The sequence below is a fragment of the Lissotriton helveticus genome, chromosome 11, assembly GCF_964261635.1.
Source record: "Lissotriton helveticus chromosome 11, aLisHel1.1, whole genome shotgun sequence".
In the NCBI taxonomy this organism is placed as follows: Eukaryota; Metazoa; Chordata; class Amphibia; order Caudata; family Salamandridae; genus Lissotriton; species Lissotriton helveticus.
In genome coordinates this window covers 1,110,046,564-1,110,072,192 of record NC_136072.1, presented here as the reverse complement: position 1 = coordinate 1,110,072,192, position 25,629 = coordinate 1,110,046,564, and the positions used below count along the sequence as shown (strand labels likewise).

At 45.1% G+C, this 25,629-nt stretch overlaps 1 protein-coding gene across 1 annotated transcript in view; it reads right to left on the bottom strand.

The window, feature by feature from the left end:
• Positions 1–3,592: 3,592 nt before the first annotated feature.
• Positions 3,593–25,629, bottom strand: part of LOC144792662 (solute carrier family 2, facilitated glucose transporter member 5-like) — an 842,308-nt gene continuing 820,271 nt past the window's right edge. The window contains exon 13 of the mRNA XM_078667809.1: positions 3,593–5,279. Within this exon, the coding sequence (XP_078523935.1) occupies positions 5,067–5,279 (213 nt within the window). The 3' untranslated portion in view covers positions 3,593–5,066. The remainder of the gene's footprint in view (positions 5,280–25,629) is intronic.

Here is a 25,629-nt window from a genome sequence, read left to right as displayed (position 1 = left end):
TCTCTGTGACACTTACTCTGGAGAAAAATAATAAAGAAAAATAAGCTGGATTTCACACATATATAAACTACCTGAACAGTGTACAAGGGTAAAAGTTAAACTAGAAAAGAAGTTCAGTTGATTATCTTGCCTGCATTAAAAACCACAGACTTTCATGTTCAGTAAAATCTTCTTTCTGTTCCTGTAACAGGACTTTTACCTGAACAAAATCTCATTTACATGTCATGTCATAATGGTGTAATCTCAGGCATCACACATCACATTCCTAATGCAGAATGACAGATTGCATGAGATTATGCCTGTGTAAAGTACATTTTGCCAACATGTATTGTCAGTGGTTCTTAGTTCTCCCACTGCAATTCTACTCTGTCCAGTCTCCTCTTTTCGAAGTTCCCTAGAGCCAAGTACAGTCAAGTGTAAGAATGTCCTTATCAAAGTGAATCTTGTGAGCCGATTATGACTTTGGCAGTGCTGCGCCGGCACAGCTCCGCCAAAGCCATGCAGAGACCGCCCACCAGATTACGAGTAAAACTCATGTCTGGCGGGCTTTGCCTATGTTTTCTTACGTGTTTCCATGTCAGTGAAAAATAAAACAATAATAGAATTGTTTTATTATCGTTTTATTTTTCATCTACAGTGGGGTGATGGTCCTCCGCCATTATGGAGGAGCCATCGGTGTTTACCCTTCAATATTCCAGGCTGAATGTACATTCAGGGGCGATCCTGCCTTAGCACAGTAACAGCACTAACCCTCATAATCAGGTGAACGAGTCTATTTTCAGTGTGCCCAAGTGATCTTCAAATGTCCCCGTCCTCCACAACCTGCCTTTCTTGGGCCATAGGCCTACTCTCACCATGTCTCCTTGCACCTCTGCTCATTCTCTGTAGTGCTCCACCAAATCAGGGATTTTACAATTCACTCTCCAAAGGGCTCATTTATGAAAGAGTTGTGCCACCGGAACGTTACTTTTTCTGACGCTCTGGCCACTTTGCGTGGCTTTGCATGGCCTCATAAATATGGAGTAAGCAAAACAGTGCAAGCTGCTGCGATGCCTTACTCCGTGCCAGGGAGGTGTGTCATGCATGTTGCTGTGTGTTTTTCCCACGCAACACCCATGGATTTTGACTTTGCCCCAGATTTACTTATTCATGTAAACTTGGGCCTGCGCCTAAACCTTGCACCTTCCCAGAGCAGGCATAATGAGGAGAAATATTTGTATTTCTCCTTGTTTTATTTCTTTTTCTATGTGTGCTGCATTCTACAGCACTCTCACAATGAGAAAAACATATCTCTGGATTGTTTTTGTGCAGGAACGGTCCCCTTCTTGCACAAAAAACGATCCTGCATGAACGCAGACACCCTTGCACCATGGATTAACGCGCTAAATCAGGCAAGTGTTTTAAAGGACACCCCAATTTTTAGAAATGACAGAATATCATAGAATGTCATTCCGTTCTAAATGCTCCTCTTTTCCATATCTGTTATTTACCGACGCAGTATGTAGTAATTCGGCAGAATAATTCAAACGGCCATGCTTAGACACAGGAGAGGCAGTGTCTTCTAAGAGGTACGCGCCAAAAGTTCTTAAAATAGTAGTTACAGGTTTTTTAACAAAAATACATGGTTCATTAACTAGGCAATCCATTTTCCCTTAGGCAGAGATCGAATTGAAGCCATTCATAAACACTTGTGATTGTCCATCTAATGACCCGTTGGTTTCCAATCGCATAACACCATGATCCCATTTCATGCCACTTGAATTTCAATAATTGAAGTTGAGAACACAAGTCACAGGAGGCAAGTACTGGTCTCACCCCTTAAAGATATCCGCAATTTTGGCCCACACGGCAAAATCTATGAATCCAATTCTCGTTCCATAAAATGCATTATATTATTTATTTTGTGTTTACAGTATACTGTGAACTTGGTTCCGGATACAAGCAATTGATTTCAAATCAATAATTGAGTACCCCATCTCAATAGGTAAGAATATGTGTTACTTGATATCCTTTAGTGACTCTATTCCTACTAACGCTGGGTTCCCTTATTCATTTATACTTCCTTCTTATGTTTTGTAGTATCTACCCAGTCCCGGTCCTGAGGAGAACCCGCAAAACATATTGGGTTCAGAAACGCGTCAACCCCCCTCACAGCTAGTAATAGCTACTAACAGTGCATGAAATACAGTATATGCAAACAGGACAGTTGTCTGTTGTTATCTGTGTAGCATCTAGTTGTCTTTGGCAAGTCGCATGCTTAAATAAGTTTCAATGTGTTGCGCTGCCATTTAAATAAGGACTAATTTGTTGTATGTCACACTTTGTTTGTTTGTATTTATTTGTACGTTGATTGATATGTCCTTTTAATGTACATTGGTTTGAAATGTTTTGATAATTATTGTTTAATTAACTTCCATCAACCATGTACAGTTTCTTTCTCTGTGGCATGAGTTAAATGTCTAACATGTTTACATTAAGAGCAAAATCAGAAAAGGTGTAATAAAAACACATAACCCCTTATTGATTCAAGGTGGTCATTATTGAAGAAAGTATTACTGAGTACACGTCCAAAGCACTTTATCCCTTTTTTAAGTTTAATTGTGGCCTAGTTTTTACGTTACTATAGGCCCAACCCCCTGTTGCTATTTAAGGGTGCCTATGTTGGCACTAGGCAGCACATTCTGCACCAGAGCTGGGGGGAAGGACAGGAATGCACCATAATTCATAAATACGGTGCGTTCCTGTCCTTTCACATTGATATAGGGAAAGGCTGTAAGAAGACTTGCAGCGCTGCCCTACACCAATTCCCCATAAACGAGACCCCAAATGTCTACGTACTAAAGTGTAGGAAGCCCCTAATGAATCTGCCACCCACAGACTGCCTCCCATTCCAGGAGCCATCCCCCTCACACCTTTCAAAAGGCTCCATCCTTCACCGATCCTCAGAGTGCATATAGTTTCCAAGATGACTACCAGAGGTTGTGGCGATGGTACTAACCACAGCCCTTGCTTACTAGATCCACAAATCCTTACACCCTTGTGGCAGAATATTATAGCGTGAATGTCATCTGATAAAAATATTGTGTCCTAAATTCTGTTCAGAAAAATATTAATCCATTGGAGTTAATAGTATGATAATATGAAATGTATACCTAATGGGGTGACATATGTGTAAACAATACTTTTGTTGTCCATATTCTGGCAGATAATCTTCCTCGCACCACAGTTCATTAGCACATCATAGAGCTAAAAAAGTGGACCACATTTGCATATAGGACAGTTTTCAACTTGTAAAGACATGTTGTGTAGGTGTTTTGGAAGGTATTCATGCAATTGTGTCTGCTACAAGCAAAGGTCGTTGGTAAGATCTGGGAAATCATCAGTAAAGACCAGCCCACCAGACCATAAAACAGACCTACCCCCTCCAAAATACCAGCCCACACACTATCTTATTAGACCTGCCTCTGAGGTACTTCCTGATTGCCCTATAGACCAGTCCTACTCTGAATGAAGTTGCACTGGCGAACTCAGCAGGTACGCCTGTGCATGTCTAGTGTGCAGGATAATTTCTCCACTACAGCAAACTGCAGAATTTAAGGTAAGTTCAGGTGGGGTGATGCTTTCGCACATGTCTCTTGCCCGATTCTAGACGAGGCCCCTTTATATACAGTCCTACTCAATAAAGGGAAACATTTATAGCGCTATCCAATTTACACTGTTTATCTCTCTTTTTGGAAATTGATAGTTTCTCTAAGGCATGTTTCTAAGATATAATTCCGTTGGAACAATAAATGACTTGTAAAAGAACTACATATCAATAAGGTGGAACACAACCAAACATTTTTACTATCTCCCTAAACCTACTGTTGAATACTTTCTAGATTTGTTTTATTTTTTTAGGACTCAAATATAAATAGAAATAGGGGATTATTGTCTGTCTGATACTTCTTTGTATTGTACTCTGTGTAACGTGCATGCTATTTACTCTAAATCATGCTTTAAGTGAAAATATATTAGTTTAAAAGATTCCTATTTCTTCATGGCCATATTTATATAATATAAACAATTGTTAATCCCTGTGTAACCAGTCAAATGCTTACGCCATGTATTTTGCTATATAGTATCACAATTAGCAAAGATTAGCAATAGAGAATATAGTTTGTCAGGATAATACAATTTTAATGCACAAGTACTAGCGTTTATTCAGTCATCTGTTTCATAATAATTTAGCTAACATTGTATCATTTACATTTAATAATGCACGAGCTTCGCAGGTGTTTGCCAAATGTGTTATACTATGCTATAATAATTTATTGAAAGCACTTTCACAGAAACCTATTGGTGCAGAGACAAAGCGCACTGACAAACTATGGAGAAAAAGTTGCATTCTATTGATTGAATAACCAAGATCCTTCTTTCAAAAAGCACAGAATTGGAAAGCAGCACTAAATTGGAATGCAGCACACAAATATAGCTTGGCTGAGCAATCTGCTGGGAGAAACCACCAGGGACTCCTGCTGTGTGGATCTGAGAGGAAAAAGAGTTCATTATCTCATGAATTTGAAGACTAGAAAATGAGGAGTTAAAAGAATGTCGTAGCAAGCTATAACTAGTGAAAGATCTATTTTCTTTACTGGAAGCCAGCAAAGGGCCCTTAAGTTGATGCAGACTTTATTGTATTTGTGGAGTCATCATAAAAGCCCTGTGGCTGAGTTCTGGAGAAGTTGTAGCTGAGACATGAAGATGACACAAAGATGCTCTTACTTTAGCCCAGGCAATATTTAATTATCACATTAGCCACTGACACTTGAAGGTTTTTAAGTGGCAGAAACAAATGCTAGTGTAAATATATACCTATCCAGTGAGAGAGTGTGGTTGATGGTGACCCCCCACATTTTTATGTGTCAAAATATTTTTTATTTTATTAGTGAACGTGAAAATGATCCAACCTCAGTGTTTTTAGGCTGTGACAAAGTTGAACATTGACTCTTCTCTGGTTCTTGGTAGTCATCATGTAACAACTCGACCCAATCCAGGGCTCCTTGTTCTTTCCCGGGCGCTTTGGATCAGAAAATGCTGCAGTACCTGGGTTCATGCTGCTCGGCTTGGGCACCACTTAAGAGTGCCTCTTTACTCCCCTGGAAGTTCATTTCATAGAACTGCTCAGTTATTTCCATGGTAGAGAGCCCTGTTGTCTCTGGCTGGTAAAAATAAATAATTGCTCCAGAAATTGCAATGATGGCCACGAAGACGAGGAAGCAGTACTGACCGAGTGACTCCTGGAAAAAAACAAGATAGAAATGTGTCATGCATATTAAGGCTAGAGGAGGACCTTGGGGTGGTGGGGAGTGGTGCTTATCCTGCATTAATAGACATTTTCCTTGCCATGCATGAGCTATCTCTAGACCTGCTTCCCTAAGCCCGCCCCCCTCAACTACACCTCACTCTTTTTCTGTCACTGGACAGGGTTTAGAGATACAGCATAGCTGTGAAAATGACACCCATGCAAAGTTGTAAAATAAATCAGCTTATTGGAGCAACTCTTGCATAATCATCTACTTCCAAAAAGAGTAGAAAGAAAAAAGATACACTCACACACAGAGCACCTATACTCACAAGAGACCAGAGTTTTTTTGACATAGAGGACCTCCCTTCACAATAGGCCAAGGCACTTCATTCACAATGTAATATTTAAATTCAAGGTAAACCAAAATAATATAAACACGTTTCTGAGAACCCAAATAATTGAAAAACCTTTTAGTGGAAAAGGTAATAGAAATACAGTTTGGTCTAGCACAGTAGAAACCTAATTTCTCTCCTCAAGAACAATAAAGACCTTGATATATTCCGTTTTTTATTTATTGTGTTTATCGAGCGTTTTTAATATACTCCGACAGATTACACTCAATTGTAATTTGTGCTTAAACTCAATTCATTTTTCAGAAGGAATCGATATCAAGAACAAGCATAACCACACAACGCAATAACAATACACAGTACATTGTATATTTGTCCATTTATAAGAGCTGATCCCATTCGGATGTTTAAAACATTACATCTATGATGTCTATGGTCGCTGTAGTTTCCGCATTCACACATGAAACAATATGACATCCTTATTTCAACACATCGGGGTGTTTTCTGAGATACATCTCGACAGGTCTCCAGATATCCTTCTGTCTGGAAGCCACTGGTTGTTCCTCTGCATATATATTTAATTCCTCCTTGCAATATGAAATATCTTCAAACCAAGCGCCGACTGTAGGCGTGGCCCTCTCACCCCAGCATTTAGCCACCACCCTTTTTGCCAGCAGCAAAGAGACTACCGCCAGTCTGCGATTACATGCTTTTAGTGCTGTACAGACACCCAACAGACACACCTGCGGGGAACAAACCACTGGTTCCATTAACATCTATGTGAGGTGCTGCACAACACTGCCCCAATACCGTGCCACCTGGGTACATTCCCAGGCTTAATGTTGAAAGTCTGCGACTTCCAACCCCCATCTTGCTCATCGGCAATCCTCCCGCAACCCATTGCTATGCAATCGTACAGGCGTATAGTACATTTGATGTAAATACTTAAAATGAAGAATCATAAGATTGCAATTCGCTGTGAGTCGCCCCGTCAGAGCGCAGCAAGCTGTCCAATACTCCCATGATAGTGGGTCCTCTAATTGCGTGACCAATTTTCATACACCTTAGCGGTGTCCATCTGATTCTCCACTAGAGACAATAATATCAACACAGAGCCACCCACTAATACCCCAGGTACTGGGTATCGTTAATAACAAAAGCAAGATGTCCCGGAAGGAAACATTCACATACTGATTCACTTTTTCAATGGTGTCACATACATGAACACCTAATTGTTTGTAATCACAGGGATTCAATATAGAACAATATAAATGTATCAAAAATATAAGTTTTAATTCTTATAACACATGTAGCTTTTCTGCAAGGTAAAGATCTGGCAACAAAATACTACCGATACAATCACAATAAATTTAATGGTAGTATGTGAAACACCTTTCGCATAAAATATGGACATTTTGATTCAACCACATTCACGTGAATTAAACACAAGGTATTGGTAAATTGAACTCCAAATAATTTGGTATTTATGCAAAAACGGTGTCATGCGTCGAAGTTTCGGTCCCCTGGTGGTCTAGTAGATCCTTGGGACCATCTTCAGGACAAAACAGATCACAAGAATATATGTCTCAAAAATCAGACCTAGTCGCAGTGTAACAACAAGCCAGACAGGTCATGTCACGAAAAGCCACAGTACAACTTACGCGGCAGAAGAGCCGGCAATGCTCAGTCTCAGGACGCCCGACAGACAGTTCAGGAATCCACAAGCCCTTCTCTTTCTGTAGCTGAGTAGCGCTGTTAAGCAAATAAGATGTATGAGTGATAATTACTTCCTCACTATTTGGACCTGACTCAACACAGCACCAAGCTCACAAGCATCACATAAGTGGTATGGATAGTCTTACTTTTCAGAGCAAACATGGTCAACAACACCGTGACCGGCGCGCTCGATGGAGCTCGTTTCCCCCTAGGCGGAAACTATAACCTTTCTGTCTGTACTACAGTGCCTGAGAAACCTTTGGCCGATGACTGGTGGAGCTGTCCCAAGCAGCTATAGAGGAGTTTGACTCTGGTTCACCCCTTGGCAGACACCTACCCAGCTGGACATCAGACAGTTTTTCCTCGTCTTCCCATTGTGCGTCCCACATCCTCCCCCTCCTCTTCCCTTCATTATTCTCAGTCTACCTCCCCTATTCCTTCCCTCTCTTCCCTAGTCTTCTCTTCCTTTGCCTATTTGTTACTGCATGTTTATGCTATGTTTTTGTACTCATGTAATTCGGGTCTAGCCAGCACTATATAAAACTCAACAAATAAAAAAAGTGCAATTGTCTTTTGTTATCAAATTCCTCTGGGCACTTGCTGAACCATACATATTTCATTCCCTTCTTCAATAGCTGGTGGATCGTCTCAACTTTGTCTGAATGGTTCATAACAAATTTCAAGTAGAACTCAATCATGCTAAAAATGTCTTCAAATCATCCTTGCCCTCTGACATAGCAGCATTCTGAATTGTGTCTACCAGCTTGTCCTTAGGATTAATCCCTTTTTTCATAAGTGACTTGTCCTAAATATGTAATGCTATTTACCTGTAACCTACTATTATTCTCATGCAAAATGTCCAAGATCTAATCTAACCTATTGTCATGCTCAGCTTCTGTTTCTGCATGGACCAAAATGTCATCCTGGAAAAATTCAACCTCAACTATTCCTCTGATTAAACCTTGCATTCCTGTTTACAAAAAAGGGCAGAAACTGATGGCATCCAATTTAGTTGATATCCAGCAAAAGGTGTGATAAAAAATCTTAGAGGTCATGCTGCCAGATGTAACTAAATTTGGTAGGATGCAGTCGAAAGGTCTATTGTCAGAAACTAATCGGCATTCCTAAGCATGGTAACCATGTCGTTAATATTAGATAGTGGGTGTTGCCACACGATATGTTCACCTCAAGGAAGAGTTAGTAGCCATTGATATAAAAATTATAGTTTATTAGCAAAGAATCTTCCAAATCAACTGGTCATATCCTTCCCATTAGCCAAATTCTTGAAGGCTCAATAGGTAACATTAGAACCTTTGCCACAGCGGCATAGCTAGGTTGCAATGGGCCCTAGTTCAAGCAAAGTAACTGTTCCCCCTCACTCGGGTGACAATTCAGTCTGCCAGCTGTCCTTGACACTCCTTAATCTCCTTCAACAGAGTCTAAGCATGCAATAGTAAAACTCAGTATCATTCTCATATACACAGTATATATTATTTTCATTTCCTGCATTGCATTTCTGCGACTCAAAGCCATAATCCTAAACCGCATTACCAAAGACAATAATTTGGCCCTTGTAAAGTGCATGTGCACTCATTCATACCATGCAGGGAGCCACACTCACACCACTGCTCTCCCATATACACATCCCTCACACTGCACTCACAAAATGCATATGCCTCACTATGCACTAACACAGGCACAACTTCAACCTGTGGATCGCACATGCCTCACCCTTCACTCACACAGGCAAAACTTTCAACCTGTAGACCACTTACCCTGCACTCACAAAAGACATTGTGAATATTACATCCACACAGGCACATCCCTCACAATGCACTTACAAAGGATGTTGACTATACTGCACTCAACCATTCAATCACACTGCTCAACAACAGGTACACCGCTCACTATGAAGGGGCAGAGAATGGACCCATAGTGGCCTAGGAGACACAGACCGAGAAAGAAAAACAAAAGAAAAAATATGCCAACTAAATGTGAAGGGCATGTGCTTCAATAAAAAAATTAAAAAGTAAAGCTTTTCAATGGTCTGCCATCTTGGAGCAGTAAAGAACAATCGAGTATGCAGAATAATGTTTCAAGATGGTGGCAGGGTTTTGAAGCTTACAGCAGTGATGAATGCATCACAATCAGAGCTAGGAATCAACATGCCCCTAAAGATCTAATTTGCTTGGTCACACTGTATGTTCCTAATCATCTCCTATGTTCATGTAGCTTGGACTCATTGTCATTTCTCGAGTGAAATTGACAAGGCGGGGGGACATTCTATTAAATATTAAGGACCTTAACTATGGAATGTGCTACCTCTGGGGGTAAGAACCACAACCCTCTTTAGAAATCTCTCAAAACAAGGTAAAGAGGGGGGATGGCTAGCAGCCGATCATGGCAGCAGCGTAACAGAGAGGCTCCGGGAGTAAGGCGGCTTCCCCTGCAATCCGTTAACAAATCTGGCATAATAATACCTTTGAAGGTGCGAACCAGGGTCGAGGACCGAGTGGCGGCCAGCAGGGCAGGTTCGAACGCTGCAGTGCACCGAGAAGCGTCAGGGTGAGCTCCCGATCGGCAGGGCCTGGCAACGGAAGCAAGCAGCGGGCTGAATTGTGGTCGGCGGCCGAGCAGAAGTGGAGGCATAGTGGAGCCTAGACGCTGGAAGCCAGCGGGGGCGGAGAAGATACGGACAAGGCCGGCGAAAATGACAAACGACACCATCTACCCCTGATCGGTAGCCTAGCGGAGGGAGCGGACATCAAAGGGGGCCAGCGGTGAAGGGGGAAAAAAAAAGTGTGGCGAAGCGGCCCGATGGACACTGGTAATGGCGGCGTAGTGGTGCGCTGACCGCATCAGACACGGGAGGAGACCCAGTGGGCGGCCAACACCCGGCAGGCAAGACGAGCGCACCCTCGCTCACCCGTACGGCAGCTCAAGGCAGGGGCTGGCATGGGGGAGCACAACCTGGCCCGTCACCACAGGAACGAAGCGTACAGGCACGCAGTCGTCTCTGGACCTCGCAGACACCGCGCTGAAAGGCACACTGCCGGACTACGGGCATTAGGGGGCCTCTTTCCCCATCTGGGACTGCAAGGATGATACCGTGTGTGCGGAATCATTGAGAAGGTCCGAACACGGCAGGCGGCATAGAGGGGGAACACCGTCCGACCCTATTCAGCAGCCTGGCGACGTGAGTGAACATCAGCGGGGGTCTGTCGTGAGAGGCAAGAGCGGTGAGGCGGCCTGGGGGACTCTGATATAACCAGTGCAGCATCGTATTAATTGAAGAAGGCACGGGAGGCGAACCAGCTGGCGGCAAACACCCGACAGGGAGATACAAAGCACCTGCACGCTACTGAATGGCACCTCAAGGCAGGTTTAGGCACTGGGGGGCGAGGCCTGGCCAATCAAGCAGGAACACAGCGCGAGGACGCTCAGTTGTCCGTATACCCTACAAATACCGTGCAGAGACGTGCACCAACGGGACATTGTCAATAAAGGGCCTCCCTTCCCACATAGGCCTGTAGGGGAGATACCCACGAGCACGACACTACAGCGCAGGCACAACATACGGTGGGGAAAGTACTCTGGCAACACTGCCATAGCGCCCACTCGACTTACGCCCTGCACTCAACGTGCGAAAAACTTTGCAAGACGCGGGGGCTGTAGTCGGAGTCCAAGGCCGGTGGAGAGCGGGAAGACCCTCGGGGCACGGCAAAAGCCCAGCAAAAGGGCGAGACTATTTCAGATGGGATCATGGCGGGCAGAGGCCCCAAACATAATTCAACACAATCCAAACTCAACAAATTTGCATATGATAACCATAATGCCCCCCAGGCGGAGCCCCATACATCCACGGGGAGGACGATGGAAGGCGAGGGGGCCAAGAAGGCGACGCTCGAAGATGTAATGCGTGCCCTGGCACAGGTACAAGCCACAGTGGGGACCACGGCCACGGAGGTCACCCTGATACGCGCGGATTTTCAAAAAATGAGTGAAAGAGTGAAACAAGTGGAGGTGGTGACGAAATCATTGGTGGAGGACGTGTCAGAACTGCAAGTAGCAATGGAGAGAGTGGAGGCCGAAAATAAATCCTTCAGGGAGAAGCTGGACGACCAGGAGGGGCGCTCCAGGAGGAACAACGTCCGAATACTGGGGGTTCCGGAATCAGAAGGTAAAGGCGCAATGGACCTCTATGTGGAGGAGTTGATTAAGACGCAACTGAACCACAAGGGACTCTCGCACTTCTTCTCGGTGGAGAGGGCTCACAGAGTACCCGGTGGGAGACCGAAACTGGGGCCCCCCCCCCCCGAGACCAATCCTAGCGCGACTCTTCAATTTTCGCGACCGAGATGCCATTTTGTAGGCAGCAAGGGTTTCACCGGCCGTCCAGATCCAAAACTCCACGGTGGCCTTCTTCCCGGACTATACAGCTGAGGTCTCGTGACGGAGGAGGACTTTCCTCGAGGTCAAGAAGGCGTTGCAGGCGAAGGAACTGTCTTATTCAATGTTATTCCCAGCCCGGCTTAGAGTAGTCGCGGGCGAATAGGTCTGGTTCTTTGACACGCCGGATGCGGCCCAAGACTGGTTGGAGGGCTGGAGAACTGCTGGGCAACCCCGCCGCTCCCACAGGACTAACCAAAACCACCGGGGGGATAGCCAAGCGGGATCACAGACATCGGGCAGAGGAAACATTGCCAGGTCACCAACGCAAGAACAACTTGGAGCGGAAGGAGGAGTGGAGTCCGGAACACCTGGCGCTATCCTGAGTGTTGTGCGTTAAAGAACTTTGCCAAATGGACGCGCTAGGACACTGGCCTGGGGAGCTCGGAAGAGGGCAGGGAGGCCGCTTGCTCCGGGGGACAGTCTACCCCAGCACGCAAGTACATTGTTAAAGGGAGGGGTAAAGCACTCTGCTAAGTTGGGAGGGAGGGCAGTTGGAAGCGCGTTAAGCAGGGAGGCAGGGAGGGGGGGTGGGAACGGTTTGTCTTGATGTTATTGAAGTTCCACAAGTAAGGTCACATCATGTTAATATGCACACGCACTGCTTAGGTTACCGGGACGGTCGATACACCCCGGTCGTAAGGATCCAGTTGGCACAACATTGGGTACAGGACCGAACAAGCATGACTCACAACCACACACACCTGAGGGTGGGATGTTGAAGTCACGGACCACACCTCTCCGACTTATGACATGGAACGTGAGTGGGCTGGGCGACAAGATAAAGCGTGGGTTGGTAATGAACGCGGTGAAGAGGCAGGGACCGGCCCTGGTGCTTCTCCAGGAGACACACCTCACTGGTGGGGCATCCAGGGCTCTTGACAGAAGGGGTACAAGATGGCGGTCCATTCCGAATTTACCTTGGGCTCCAGGGGCACAGGCATTTTATTTAAGAAGTCTTCACAGTTCATAACACTGAGCAAGGTAGACGATCATGGTTGTTTTGCGGCGCTACAGGGGCAGTGGGAGGGGAGGCTCCTTAATGTAGTATCGGTATACATCCCCCCGGCACTCCACTCAGTCACGCTTCCAGCGCTAGGCGATTTTCTCCTGACCCTACCTGAAGGGGATATAGTGCTCGGAGGAGACTTCAATGCCACGGTAGACACCCTGGCAGACAGGTTCCCGGCGGTAACTCAGGCCGGTAGACCCTCCCGCTTCCAAAGGTTCCTGGACGCCATGGGTTTAGTTGACATATGGAGACACACGCACCCCACTGAGAGACAATACACATACCACTCCACAGTGCATAACAGTTTATCCCGGATCGACTACTTCCTGGCACTGGGTGACGGCCTGCAACACGTAGACACCATTGAAATCCAGCCAAGGGGGATATCGGATCACTCTCCGGTCACTCTGGCGTTGTCCACTCAGGAGACATCGCGTAGAAGTATCTTTCCCATACACGCATCATATCTTAAGGTCCCCAAGGTTAGAAAGGCGCTCAAAGCAACGACTTCGCATTATTTTGCTAAAAATACTGCCTCGGTGCAGTCCTCCGCTACCCTGTGGGAGGCATACAAGGCGGTTTTCAGGGGACAAGCTATAACATCAATAACAGGCTATAAACGAGAGAAAACACTTGAACTGTCCGAGCTTGAATTAGCTCTGCATGACGCAACAGTGGAGCATGCGGTGAACCCTACGCCAGACAAGTCCCATGCCTTACTCCTAAAACAGCAGCAGTATAGTGAGCACTTGAGGCATCAGACGGCTGATCAGATAGCTGAGACAACACATAGGATATACGACATAAGGGATAAGGCAGGTAAAATGCTGGCCTGGTTAGATAAGAAAGGGGGTAGCACCAGGGGAATACAATGATTGAGAGACGGGGAGGGGATAACACACACAAGCCCCGAGGCGATAGTGGAGGCCCTTGCTGACTACTTCGAAGGAGTATACACGCTGGCTAGGGCAGTGTCGGCGGATATGGCCCTTGCAGCGCTAGGTCACATTCCTATGCCGACACTGACGCCGGATGCCGTCGCGGAACTGGAGGCGGACATCACGGCGGAGGAACTACAAACAACTATACATGCGTTGAAGTCCGGTAAGGCATCGGGTCCGAACGGTATCCCGATAGAATGGTATCAGGCCGCATCGGAGAGGCTCAGCGGGCCCTTGTACACTGAAAGCTTGGCGGTGGCCGAACTTCCACTTGATCAAAGGACCGCGACTATCGTTGCGATCCCAAAGCCCGGGAAACCGCCGGAGGAGTGTACATCGTACCGCCCCATATCCCTTCTCAATGCCGAGGTCAAAATCTTGGCTAAACTCCTCGCTACCCGGCTGATTGCTCACCTCCCACACCTCATACACCCAGACCAGTCAGGGTTTGTGCCACATAGAAACACTGCGCTGAATCTACGCATAGTCATGGTGTGCTGGCTAGGGCGTGGCCGATCTCGGAGCCGGCGGTCATAATGGTGCTTGATGCAAAGATGGCATTCGATATGGTGGCATGGCAATACTTATTCGAAGTCCTGGTGCATCTGGGATTCGGTCCTAACTTCATAGCTTGGGTCCGGTTACTTTATACTAAACCAGTAGCACAGGTAGTGGGGAACGACCACATTTCCAGAACGTTGCCCCTGGGACGAGGTACCCGGCAGGGATGCCCCCTGTCGCCGCTGCTCTTTGCGATCGCATTGGAACCGCTGGCGACTCTGATACGCTCAACTCCACTGTTGAAGGGGATCACCTGGGCAGAGGGATGGGAAGATCGCCTTTCGCTATACGCGGATGACATGCTGGTATACCTAACAAAGCCAGAACATAGCATACCGGCGCTTTTGGCTCTGTGTGACGAATAAGGGAAAGTATCAGGATACACCTTGAACTGGGCAAAGTCGGAACTGTATGTCCTGCAGGGTCCGGCCCCGACTCTGGGCGACGACTGCCCCCTGAGAACAGCAGGGTCTTCCTTTAAATACCTGGGCATCCATGTCTCCATGGATCCAACGGAATTCTTCAGGAAAAATCTGACACCACCGTTGGAGCGGCTAAAGCAGGATGTTAAGTTTTGGGCTACGCTACCCTTGACGCTGATGGGCAAAGCGGCACTCTATAAAATGATGTCGCTGCCACGCTTCTTATATATCCTGGAAAATACACCATATCCGGTGGCACCAGGGTACTTCAAGCAGGTGTCAGCGTTGGTATCTGGTCTCATGTGGAGTAATCGCCCGGCGCGCATTGCTCAGGCTAAACTGCACAGGGGGTGGTACGACGGGGGATTGCGCTGCCGAACATGCAACTATATTACTGGGCCACGCAGCTAAAGCCCATCAACCAGTGGCTGCATGCACCACAAGAACACCCGGCGTACAGAGCTGACAGAGCACAATTGGGCACCAACAGCATACTGGCACCTCTCTATGACCACCGTCTAGTGCACAAACTTGTGGGACCCACGAGACTTACCACAGCGCTGTGGCACACGGCACAGGCAACACTGGAGTGGAAGGGGCGAATTACTAAGCTCACCCGATTGTGGGACACCCGGGCTCTGGGAAACCTGAGACGCAGCAAGGGCTTTACACACTGGGACAACATCGGTATTTCCACAGTGGGAGACCTGTGGGAAAAAGGTACGGTGATCCCCTTCGCCCAGCTGCGACAGAAATACGAGCTGGGACCCACGGAATCGTTCCGGTATGTACAGATCAGACGCGCCCTACTTACAGCCATCCCAGACGAAGCAGAGGTCCCAGAAGCATCTCCACTTGAGGATCGCCTCCTCACAGATTACATGCAAGAAAGTGCTACGTCCCTCACCTACCGCAAATTGATTAACAACTTATCAGACCCAATGGTAAAACTGAAAGACAAATGAGAGGGGGACTTAGGAGAAATGGATGAGTTTGCGTGGAACGAAGCGCTGGCGTCTCCTAGGGAGGTGGGCATATCGGCAACATTTCGGCTTCTGCAGCTTAAGATTTTACACAGGGTGTACTATACGAGGACGACATCACACTTAATACAGCGGGCATAACATCCCTATTGTCTTCGGGGCTGTGGGGAGGAGGGAATGTTATTCCACACGATATGGGAATGCCCACGCGTCCAGGAGTATTGGAGACAAACAATGCATACTATATCCCAAACACTGGGGGTGTCACTGGTCCCCGAGCCATGAAAGTGCCTGTTAAATATCTGGGAACGGAACGATCTCTCCTGACAAGGCCAACAGTGGACCACACTAGGTATGATGATAGCAAAACACGATATAGCACAGAAGTGGGGAGCCGTAGAGGCCCCCACATTGACACAATGGTGTACGAACATGGACAGGGTGATGATAACAGAGAGGGCAGTATATGCCAGTAGGGTAAATGGAACAAAATATGGACCCCGTGGAACGTGTTCAGGGGGGAGATTTGTGCTCCCCTGGAGGAAGACGACACACTGACATCGGATGAGGAGTAGGAGGACTGGAAGGAGGGGGGGCGGGTGTAGTGACCTTTGCGCCCAACTCAGTTTCAGGATTAGGAGGGGGTGGGACAGGTGGACAGGCTAGTCTGATTTACTGTATAATATCGGAGGCACCCAACTGCAGGGGACTGAGGTAACAGCCGATCCCAGGGTAACGGCTCTGCTTACATACAACAGACATTCCACACGTACGAGACGGGACAGGGGCTGTGCACTCAATTCCTAGTTAGCCTTACGACCTAAAGGTGGTAACTTCTTATTTACATTGGTTATTGTTATAAAAATTAAAAACCAGACCTATACAGTTCCGTAGTCACACTGCGAGTTATGTACACACACTGTTATAGAACACCGCCGTACCCCTGGGATGTCGGCACATGGGCTGTGTTATCCAGATAGTATTGAACGCATGTGAAGGTGTGGCGGCCGGCCCCTGGGTTGTAGGCCAGAAGCTGTGTATGATTCGAAAGGTACAATAAAGGTCTTGGAAAAAAGAAAAAAAAAAACAAGGTAAAGACCAGGCTATTTAAGGTTCTGCCAGTGCCTTCTTTAGTGTGTGTTGCACTAGTGTTGGGACACCCTGTTTGGGCAGCCATGACCATTATAAATGCAACTTAACTCAATTCAATTCAATTAAATGCCTGGTTCTCAGCATTAGAAAGTTGGGGCCTAGTTGTAATGGCAGTAGAGCTGCTGTTAGTCTCATTACTCAAGTAGCACTAGTCTGCATTTGCAGATGAATTGCTTGGCTGAGCTATAGAAAATATCTCAGTAGGTCGGACTTCTTTTGCTGCAGATTAACACAGGGTAAACAGGCACAAAACTGTTACTTAGAGTACCAGACATCCTAAAAACCAACAGATATATACTAGCCAGAACCAAACATTGCCAACAAAGCCAATGGCTGAAGAGGGCTGATCCACTGCCCAATTGTATTTATGCTGTTGAGAGGGCCAAGCTTATATGTGAATTACACTCTGTTGAATAACTGAAGTGGGCTTACATAAATTCCAGTGCCTCTATGCAAGATTATGTATTATGTTTAAGAAAACAAGAGGCAGGTAAGACCGCTCAAACAGTCTTTTGGTCACACCTAAAACACACAGAAATGGAGTAAAGCGAGCAGGAGAGCAGCAGGTCCTTCGCTCACACGCATAAGATATACAGCATTGGTCAAGAACATCACAATCTTCCATGAAATACATGTAACAAGTGCACTGCTGGACCAGTGTGAGTTTCCTTAAAAACATGGAACAAGTGTGGTACTGCTGAGCCAGTCAGTGGAAACATCCTTCAAAGAGATAGAACAAATATAGTACCTCAGAGCCAGTTTAAACTGTTTTTTTAAAAATATTTTCTATTTATGTTTTCAAAACAATAAACAATACTGCACTTTGGGGAAGGAAGAGTAATAAGCAAAAAACAAATTATATTGAATGATTAAATGTGGCAAATTAATATATTGAGACAGTCATTCCATCTCTCCTTGGCCTCTTGTGAGGAGAACTGCACCTCCTATATTATTCTTCTGCAATAACAATGCCTTCTTCTTAGAAAATCCATGTCCCCCACTTATCTGATCACTCACTTCAAGAACCTCCATCACTTTCAGCATCTTCGATATCAGTGTCAACGTCCAGATTAGAAAACCTAGCACACAATTCACTCTACGCAGTGACATCCTCTTCTGTCTTACCATCCCGCCTACTAAGTTTCATGTGTGTTTCCTCAGCTACCGCCCATTCCAGGACATCCTTACACCAGCAGTCGAATTCAGGAGCTCCCTGTCCCATCCAAGTGATGGCCACACTTCTTCTGACTAGAACTAGGGCCAATTGCACGAATGTATAGGACATCTTCTTTTTTTTCTTAGGTCTTACTCTACTACCCAGGAGACAACAAGGTGGAGTAATATCAAAGGTGATGTGTGCTGTCCTGTGCATCTTCAGCACCACATGCACCCAGTACCCCCATACTCTTCACTTCGCCGGGCCAGGTGTAAAAAATCCACCCCTTTCGCACAGTGAGGGCATAGAGCTGAGCTGGAAGGATCCCAGCACCGAAGTCCTATGATGTAATGTAGGCCCTGTGCAAAAAATTGTAATGTATCAATTTGAAACGTGCGATGCAGGATGCCGCATGTATGAGGTCATTAACTCTGGCACAGTCCCTGTCGGTGAGCAGTGTATTTAAGTCCATATCCCAGGTCAAGTATGCTTTTTCAGTGGGGACCAATATAACTTTGGTCATGAATTTATACATCATTGTGATCAAATGCCGACCCCCTCCCACTTGTTAAAATAATGCTTAGAGCCTGGGTAGAGCTGGGGGCCTCTGGGTAAGTGGGCTACATCGCCTTAATCCGGCATTCTGCAGCAAATGACCAGGGAAGGTCATAAAATAATTGCGTGCATCTTCAAAACAAATTAAATGCTTGTCCAGATACAAATTCCCCAGTTGTCCACAGCCACATCACCAAGCCTGGAAAATACATAGTTTCCAATAACAGTTGAACGGGCTTCAGAATTCAAATCAGTAGTTCCCTATGGTAAGTGGCCTGCCTCAACACCATCCATACAAACCTATGTCACAATATGGCTGTATGCCTAATGATATATGGGGCGTCCGAAGAGACCCCCTCACCCTCCATTAGGAGCTCTGGAAGGCGTGCCAACTGCACCCCAACAACCGTTTTTTATGATTGTCAGAAGAATCCAGCCATCAAGCCGCATACTGCTGCTGAGTGGCGAGGTAATATAAATCAAGACGCAGCACTTCATTTCACCTGTCCGTGTATTGTTTGATCAAGGTTGATAACACCACTCTGCTGCACTTTCCCATCTATAAAAGTGAAATTAAGATGGTATCTAACTGCCACAAGGTATGAACTGGGAGCAAATAAAAAGAACTCTGCAATACAAACAAGCATCTAGGCAAAAGCACCATCTTAGCGATGGCCATGTATTCCAAAATATCACTTAGGCCCTCAAACCCTCCATGACCCTGCCCATATTATTTTGAAACTGAAGCTCCCATGTATGTGCTATATTAACCCCTATATACCTGAAGGACGATGTCTCCCAAACTTAGGCCCAGATTAGACAATCTTTCTGCTGGGACCATGGCCAAAGAGGCGAACAGCAGTGATTTTAATAATTTGTTTTTACAAAAAATAATGAAGAATTATTCCAAAAAGGAAGTTATAGTGGTATGTGTTTTTTTGATGTATTAGAAGTTGGAAATGGGACAATGTACCATTGATAAGGCAATTTGATGTACCCTATGGTTAGCAGTTAGATATCCTTCCCCCCACATTACCATTGTGTATAATGTGTTGAGTCCCTGTTTTCTGACAATGGTTGTGAGGGGGGTCATGTAGATGTTGAAGAACGTGGGGCAGAGGGAGGATCCTTGGGGTACTCTGCACCTGATCTCTGTGGGTTTGGAGAGGAAGGGCGGGAGTCTGAATTGTTGAGTTTGGCCAGCGAGGAAGGAGCGGATTCAGTCTAGGGCAGTTCCCTGTATGCCAGCATCATGGAGTCTAGAGGCTAGTGTGCGGTGGCAGACAGTGTCGAAGGATGCTGAGAGGTCTAGTAGAATGAGAGCTGCGGTGTGGCATTGGTTGAGTAGTGTACGGATGTCATCCGTGGTGGCTAGGAGGGCAGTCTCGGTGCTGTGGTTGCTGTGGAAGCCAGATTGAGATGGGTTGAGGATGTCATTGGTTTTTATGAAGTTTGTTAGCTGGATGTTGACAATCTTCTCTGTGACTTTGGTGGGAAAGGGGAGGAGGGAGACGGGCCTGTAGTTCTTGAGGTCCGCTAGGACTGCAGAGGACTTCTTGAGGACGTATTTAACTTCTGCGCTTTTCCAGTCGTCGGCCAACATGCCTCTTTTCGAGGGTGCAGTTGATTGTCCATTGTAGTTCTGGTGCGATGACGGAGATGGCTCAATGGAAGATGTGCAACGTTGTCAGTGCGTGCTCCTCATGTTCTTGGTGGTGACGTCTGTGGTGACAGGGGTCCAGGCGAGGATGGTCGGCTGAGTGGAGTTGCTGGTGGAAGGTGTTTGGTCAGTGCCTTGGTCTCGTGTTGTATTGTCAGTCATAGTTCTGGAGGGGTGCGAGCATGCTGGTGCAGTCGGTGATCCATTTGTGGAGTTTGTTGGCTGCAGAGTTAGTGTCAGTTGTGATGGATGGGAAGAGTGCGGCTAAGGGCGGGGGTGAGGTGCTCTTCGGTGATCTTTCTCCAGTTCCTGCATGGGGGGTGTTGCGTTGACTTGTGCACGGTGGGTTTCGAGAAGGAGAAGTGGATTCAGTAGTAGTCCGTCCAGAGAGTTAAGTGGTGTGACTGAAGTGGATGTTGATTCCTCTGGCAAAGATGGGGTCGATGAGTTGCTTCAGTCCAATGTTAGCAAGGTTGTCTGGGAGGGTGGTGGAGATGGGGTTGCTGATGTTGTCAAGGTGGAAATTCAGATCTCTGAGCAGTACATAGTCCATGAAGGCAAGGACGTGGGGCGCAATGTCATCTGCGATGGTGTTGGTTAACGAGGCACAGGATCTGGGAGCTCTGTAAGCAAGAGTTCCGCTTAGAGTTGTTCTAGGGTTGACATGGATCTGGAAGTGGATGTGTTCAACAGGGGGCGCAGAGTCATTCAAGGTGGAAATTGTTAGTTGGAGGGAGCTTTTGTGGACGATGGTGAGGCCTCCTCTGTAGTGGTTGGGGCGATCTTTCCTCTGGATCTTGTACCCGTCGGCGGTGGCGGTAGCAATGTCGGTGCAGAGCTGGTGTTGGTTCAGGTCTCTGTGAGGAAGGCGACATCGGGCGAGAGGGTGTTGAGGTGGTCTCAGATTTCTACTGCGTGTCTGTGTAGGGAGCGTACATTGAAGAGGATGCAGCTCAGGGGTATCGGTGTGCTGGTGTCCGGTGGGTTGGCGGTGGCTGTCGGAGTTCGAAGGTGGGTTAAGGTGTGGAGGCAGTGTCTGCAGGAGAACGTGCTTTTAGTGATGCTCGGCATCAAGATTTGGCAGTTGTTGTTACGTCTGGGGTTGAGTGCATTGAAGGTTGCTGATTCATAGAGGCGGGAGGGCGGAGGACCAGGGTTCCTGGCGATGGTTGCGGACGGTAAAGAGCCACAGAAAAATGGCACAGACAGACAAAAAGGCAATAGACAGACAAAAGCCATGAATTGACAAAAGACAGAAAAAGAAACTGACAAACTGGCAGAGTGGACCTGCAGAAGAGCAAGGCTCTCCCACTGGACCACCAGGGTTAGAGGCGCAAGCAGCAGCCTGTGGGTGGAGGAGGGCCTCAAACAAATTTCCTGGAGACCAGAGAGGTGCTGGGGCGGAGACGCAATGATGGAGCTGGACGAGGAGAGTGCATTTTCGCTGACCAGGATGATTTAATACAAATGTAAGGAACAGCACTGAGGTGTATGAGTGCAATCTTGATACACACGCTTAGCAAGATTTCCACATAAAACAGGTACATTGTTGGGCAGGAAAATAGGTGGATCATTGCTGAAAAAATATCGTAAACATAAATATCGACACCCTATACTTAAACTAGGAATTACACAAACATCGATACAAATATATTGTCAACAAATATATTGATAACAAAAATATCGACAACATAAATATAGCTAACAAAAATATTGATAAAATGAAAAATAAAACACAAGCACCAATAATATCAATATCAACAATATCGACTACACAAATATCAATAAAATATATATAAACAACATCAATAAGATGATCTAACATTAAAAAACAAGATTTAAAAATATACAATTAAATTACATATCAAATTACTTAAAATAAACAATAACAAGGTATATAACAATTATGAAATTAATTAAATAAAATACAATATAATACTAACACATATAAAAAAATTAATTAACTATACAACATTAAATAAATATCCAAGAAACCAAAAATTAACAAAAATGAATATATATCAACTATAAATAAATTAAACACAATGTATTCACAAATATATTTAGATAACAAAAATAAATACCATAAATACAAATATTAAATAAGCATTACATATATGTTAAACTAATTAAAAGGTAACTGCTGAAAAATTTAAAAAAGGTATTTTGAACAATACATTTAAACTAAACTAAAACAAACCAATAGAAAACCTTAACTAATTAAATAAGCACTATAAAACCAAGGAATTAATTAACACAATTTTACTGTATATCAGTCAACCAAGGAGCAAGAGCATTACTTTTTGAGAGAGAGAACAGAAAAGAAAGAGGAACTACATAAACGACTATATCAAATTTTCTAATACACAGGTAAGAACAAAACTAATTTATAAATATGTCACCTTTTTTAATTTAATTAAGTGACAATAATTACATGTTTCTCTTTAAATATCACACATTAAACTTCATAACAAACACATCTAGCAAATATAGAAGAAACATTTAAGTTCACACAATATTAAATCAACATCATTAAAAATGGAACAAACTAAATATATAAATGAACCTACAAATAAACTAAATAACTTGTATTCTTTAAACGTAATAAAAATACAAAACAAAGCTAACAAATGCCTTCTTTTTAACAGCTGCCACAAAATTCAACTAAGCATCAACATCAACAAAACTCACTACATCAGGGAAAATTAGTAAGTATATATCTTGTTTTACAAAATGTTTTGAAATAAAATGTAATTAGCACATGCATCAATGTTATTACCTGTCACAAACAAGGCAATTATCGAAAAAGCCTCATTTATAACAAATAAAAATGCTTTCAAAATACATCAACTGAAAAGCATTACCAAAAAAAGTACTTTTAAACTACAAATTGTTTCCAATTAATTATGACCCTATTCACCAATAGGAATTAATAAAAAATATTATACTCCCTATTACAGATTGTGTATAAATAACAATTTATTTAACAAATCCTACATACATTAAAAATTGCAACGATTAAATAGCAATTCCTTAAAGATGGCTATTAAAGATGTGCAATTCTTTAACTTCATGCATGTGTTAATAAATTATTTAAACAAACTAATAAACTAAAAACATAACCTTTTCTCTTTTACTTCACAGCTTGCACTTCAATACAACTGCACCAAAAATGGTTAGAAAAAACAACTTCGAAAAAAATTAAGGTACTAACAAATAGAACAAAATAAAGAATAATACTTTAAATAATATGTACCAACAAAAAACATCAACAAAATTAAATTCATTAACTACAACTAGTAAGTATTAATTATTTGCCTACTAAAGACAAAAGGATATTATTTAATTAAAAATATGCATAATTTTTTTATAACAAAAACATTTTGCTTTGATGCTAACAGAAAGACTTTTAGACTTGGACCTCCTGAGGCAAATAGCCGGGAGCCACGCACTTTAGAATTTGAAAAACTGCTTTTAAACCTGTGTGATATTGATTTTAACTCACCTTGCTAACAACTTCCCAGCACTCACTTGAACTCCCCAAACAGCAGATGTAAACGCTGTTCAGGGGCAGAATTCGCTCGATAGCCGCCATCACCGGCCTCGAGGAGCCACGGGACACGCCCACTCCTGTTGGCCACGCCCACCCTCCACCAAGCATAAATACGAACGCTGATTGCTAGCGCCGCATTTAGACTTGGACCTCCTGAGGCGAATAGCCGGGAGCCACGCACTTTAGAATTTGAAAAACTGCTTTTAAACCTGTGTGATATTGATTTTAACTCACCTTGCTAACAACTTCCCAGCACTCACTTGAACTCCCCAAACAGCAGATGTAAACGCTGTTCAGGGGCAGAATTCGCTCGATAGCCGCCATCACCGGCCTCGAGGAGCCACGGGACACGCCCACCCTCCCAACGCCCTGACCCCCACCTATAGATCATTTGTCAGTTCAGACAGCGCAGCGGACGAGCGCAGCGGGCGCGCCGATGGCGCGCCGAAGGCGCGCTTAAGGCAAGCTCGTCTGCGCTCGTCTGCGCTAGGCAGAGCGCAGAGCCAAGCCATACTACTAAATCCAGCAACCAGACATGGAAATATGGAAAAGACGACCTGCTCCACCTTAATAAAAAGGTACATGACTCATGCTTACATGGCCTATCCGCTGATCACCCCTCTACCCGATGTTCTCACTGCCTTTACAGACTCACCCCCACTGTACCTAAACTGCCCCCCCATATCCCGATACGAATGGCCCTCATCAACTGTAGATCTCTCCCCAAGCACTCGACAGAAATCCATCTTCTGCTGGAAAATTACAAACTAGAAGTGCTCTTCCTTACAGAAACGTGGCTGGGACCTGACTCGGACCCTGACATTGTCAACTCCCTTCCCCCGGGCTTCCTCATTCATCGTATGGATCGTCCGAAGGGAAAGGGCGGGGGCATTGCCATAATCCATAAAGACCAGCTGTCATGCCGTCTCCAAGGCAGTCCCCTCGCCGACTGCGAAAACGTCATGTTCGCTATCCAGGTCTCCCCTTGCCAATCCATATCAGGCCTCCTCATCTATCGCCCCCGAGGACCACTAGGTCATTTCTGCGAATCGCTTACGGAGCACTCCTACACTCTGACCGCTACCAACTCCTCATGTTTGATCCTGGGTGATCTAAACATCCATTTTGATAAAAAGGAAGTCAAACCTACGGCCGACCTGATAGCAGACCTCGAAACCCTTCAATTAAAACTACTAGGCCATTTACCTACTCACACCTTAGGACATCTGTTGGACCCAGTCTTTACCAACATCAACGATCTTACTGTCCTTGACCCCATTCCAGTCCCTTGGACTGACCATCTCCTCGTCCCCTTAAACTGGCAGATCACTCGCGCCCCCCCTCCCACTGCCCTCCCTAGCAAGCCTTCACGATCCTGGTCTAAACTAGACACTGAAATCTGGAAACAACATCTAGAGAGCTCCCCACCTGCACTCAATAACAACCCTATCATCGCTGAGGCAGAATTCTCAGCATGGATAGGCAACACTCTAGACAAAACTCTCCCCAAAAAAATCTCCTGTAATCCACGGAACAAAGCCACCTCCCCCTGGTTCACTGATGAATTGCGACTCCTAAAAAAAGCCTGCAAAAGATCAGAAAGAGAATGGAGAAAAAATTTTGACCACACCAGAAAAATCGTATACAAGACTACTCTTCTCACTTACAAAAAAGCAACCAAAGCCGCACAAATCCACTATTTTGAGGAGAAAATTAAATCATCTCTCAACTCAGCCCGAGAAACGTACCTAATAGCTAGGAAACTCCTCAAAATACCGGAGCCCCCCCCCTGGTGGAACCCTCAGTTACTCGCTGCAATGAACTTGCAGAAT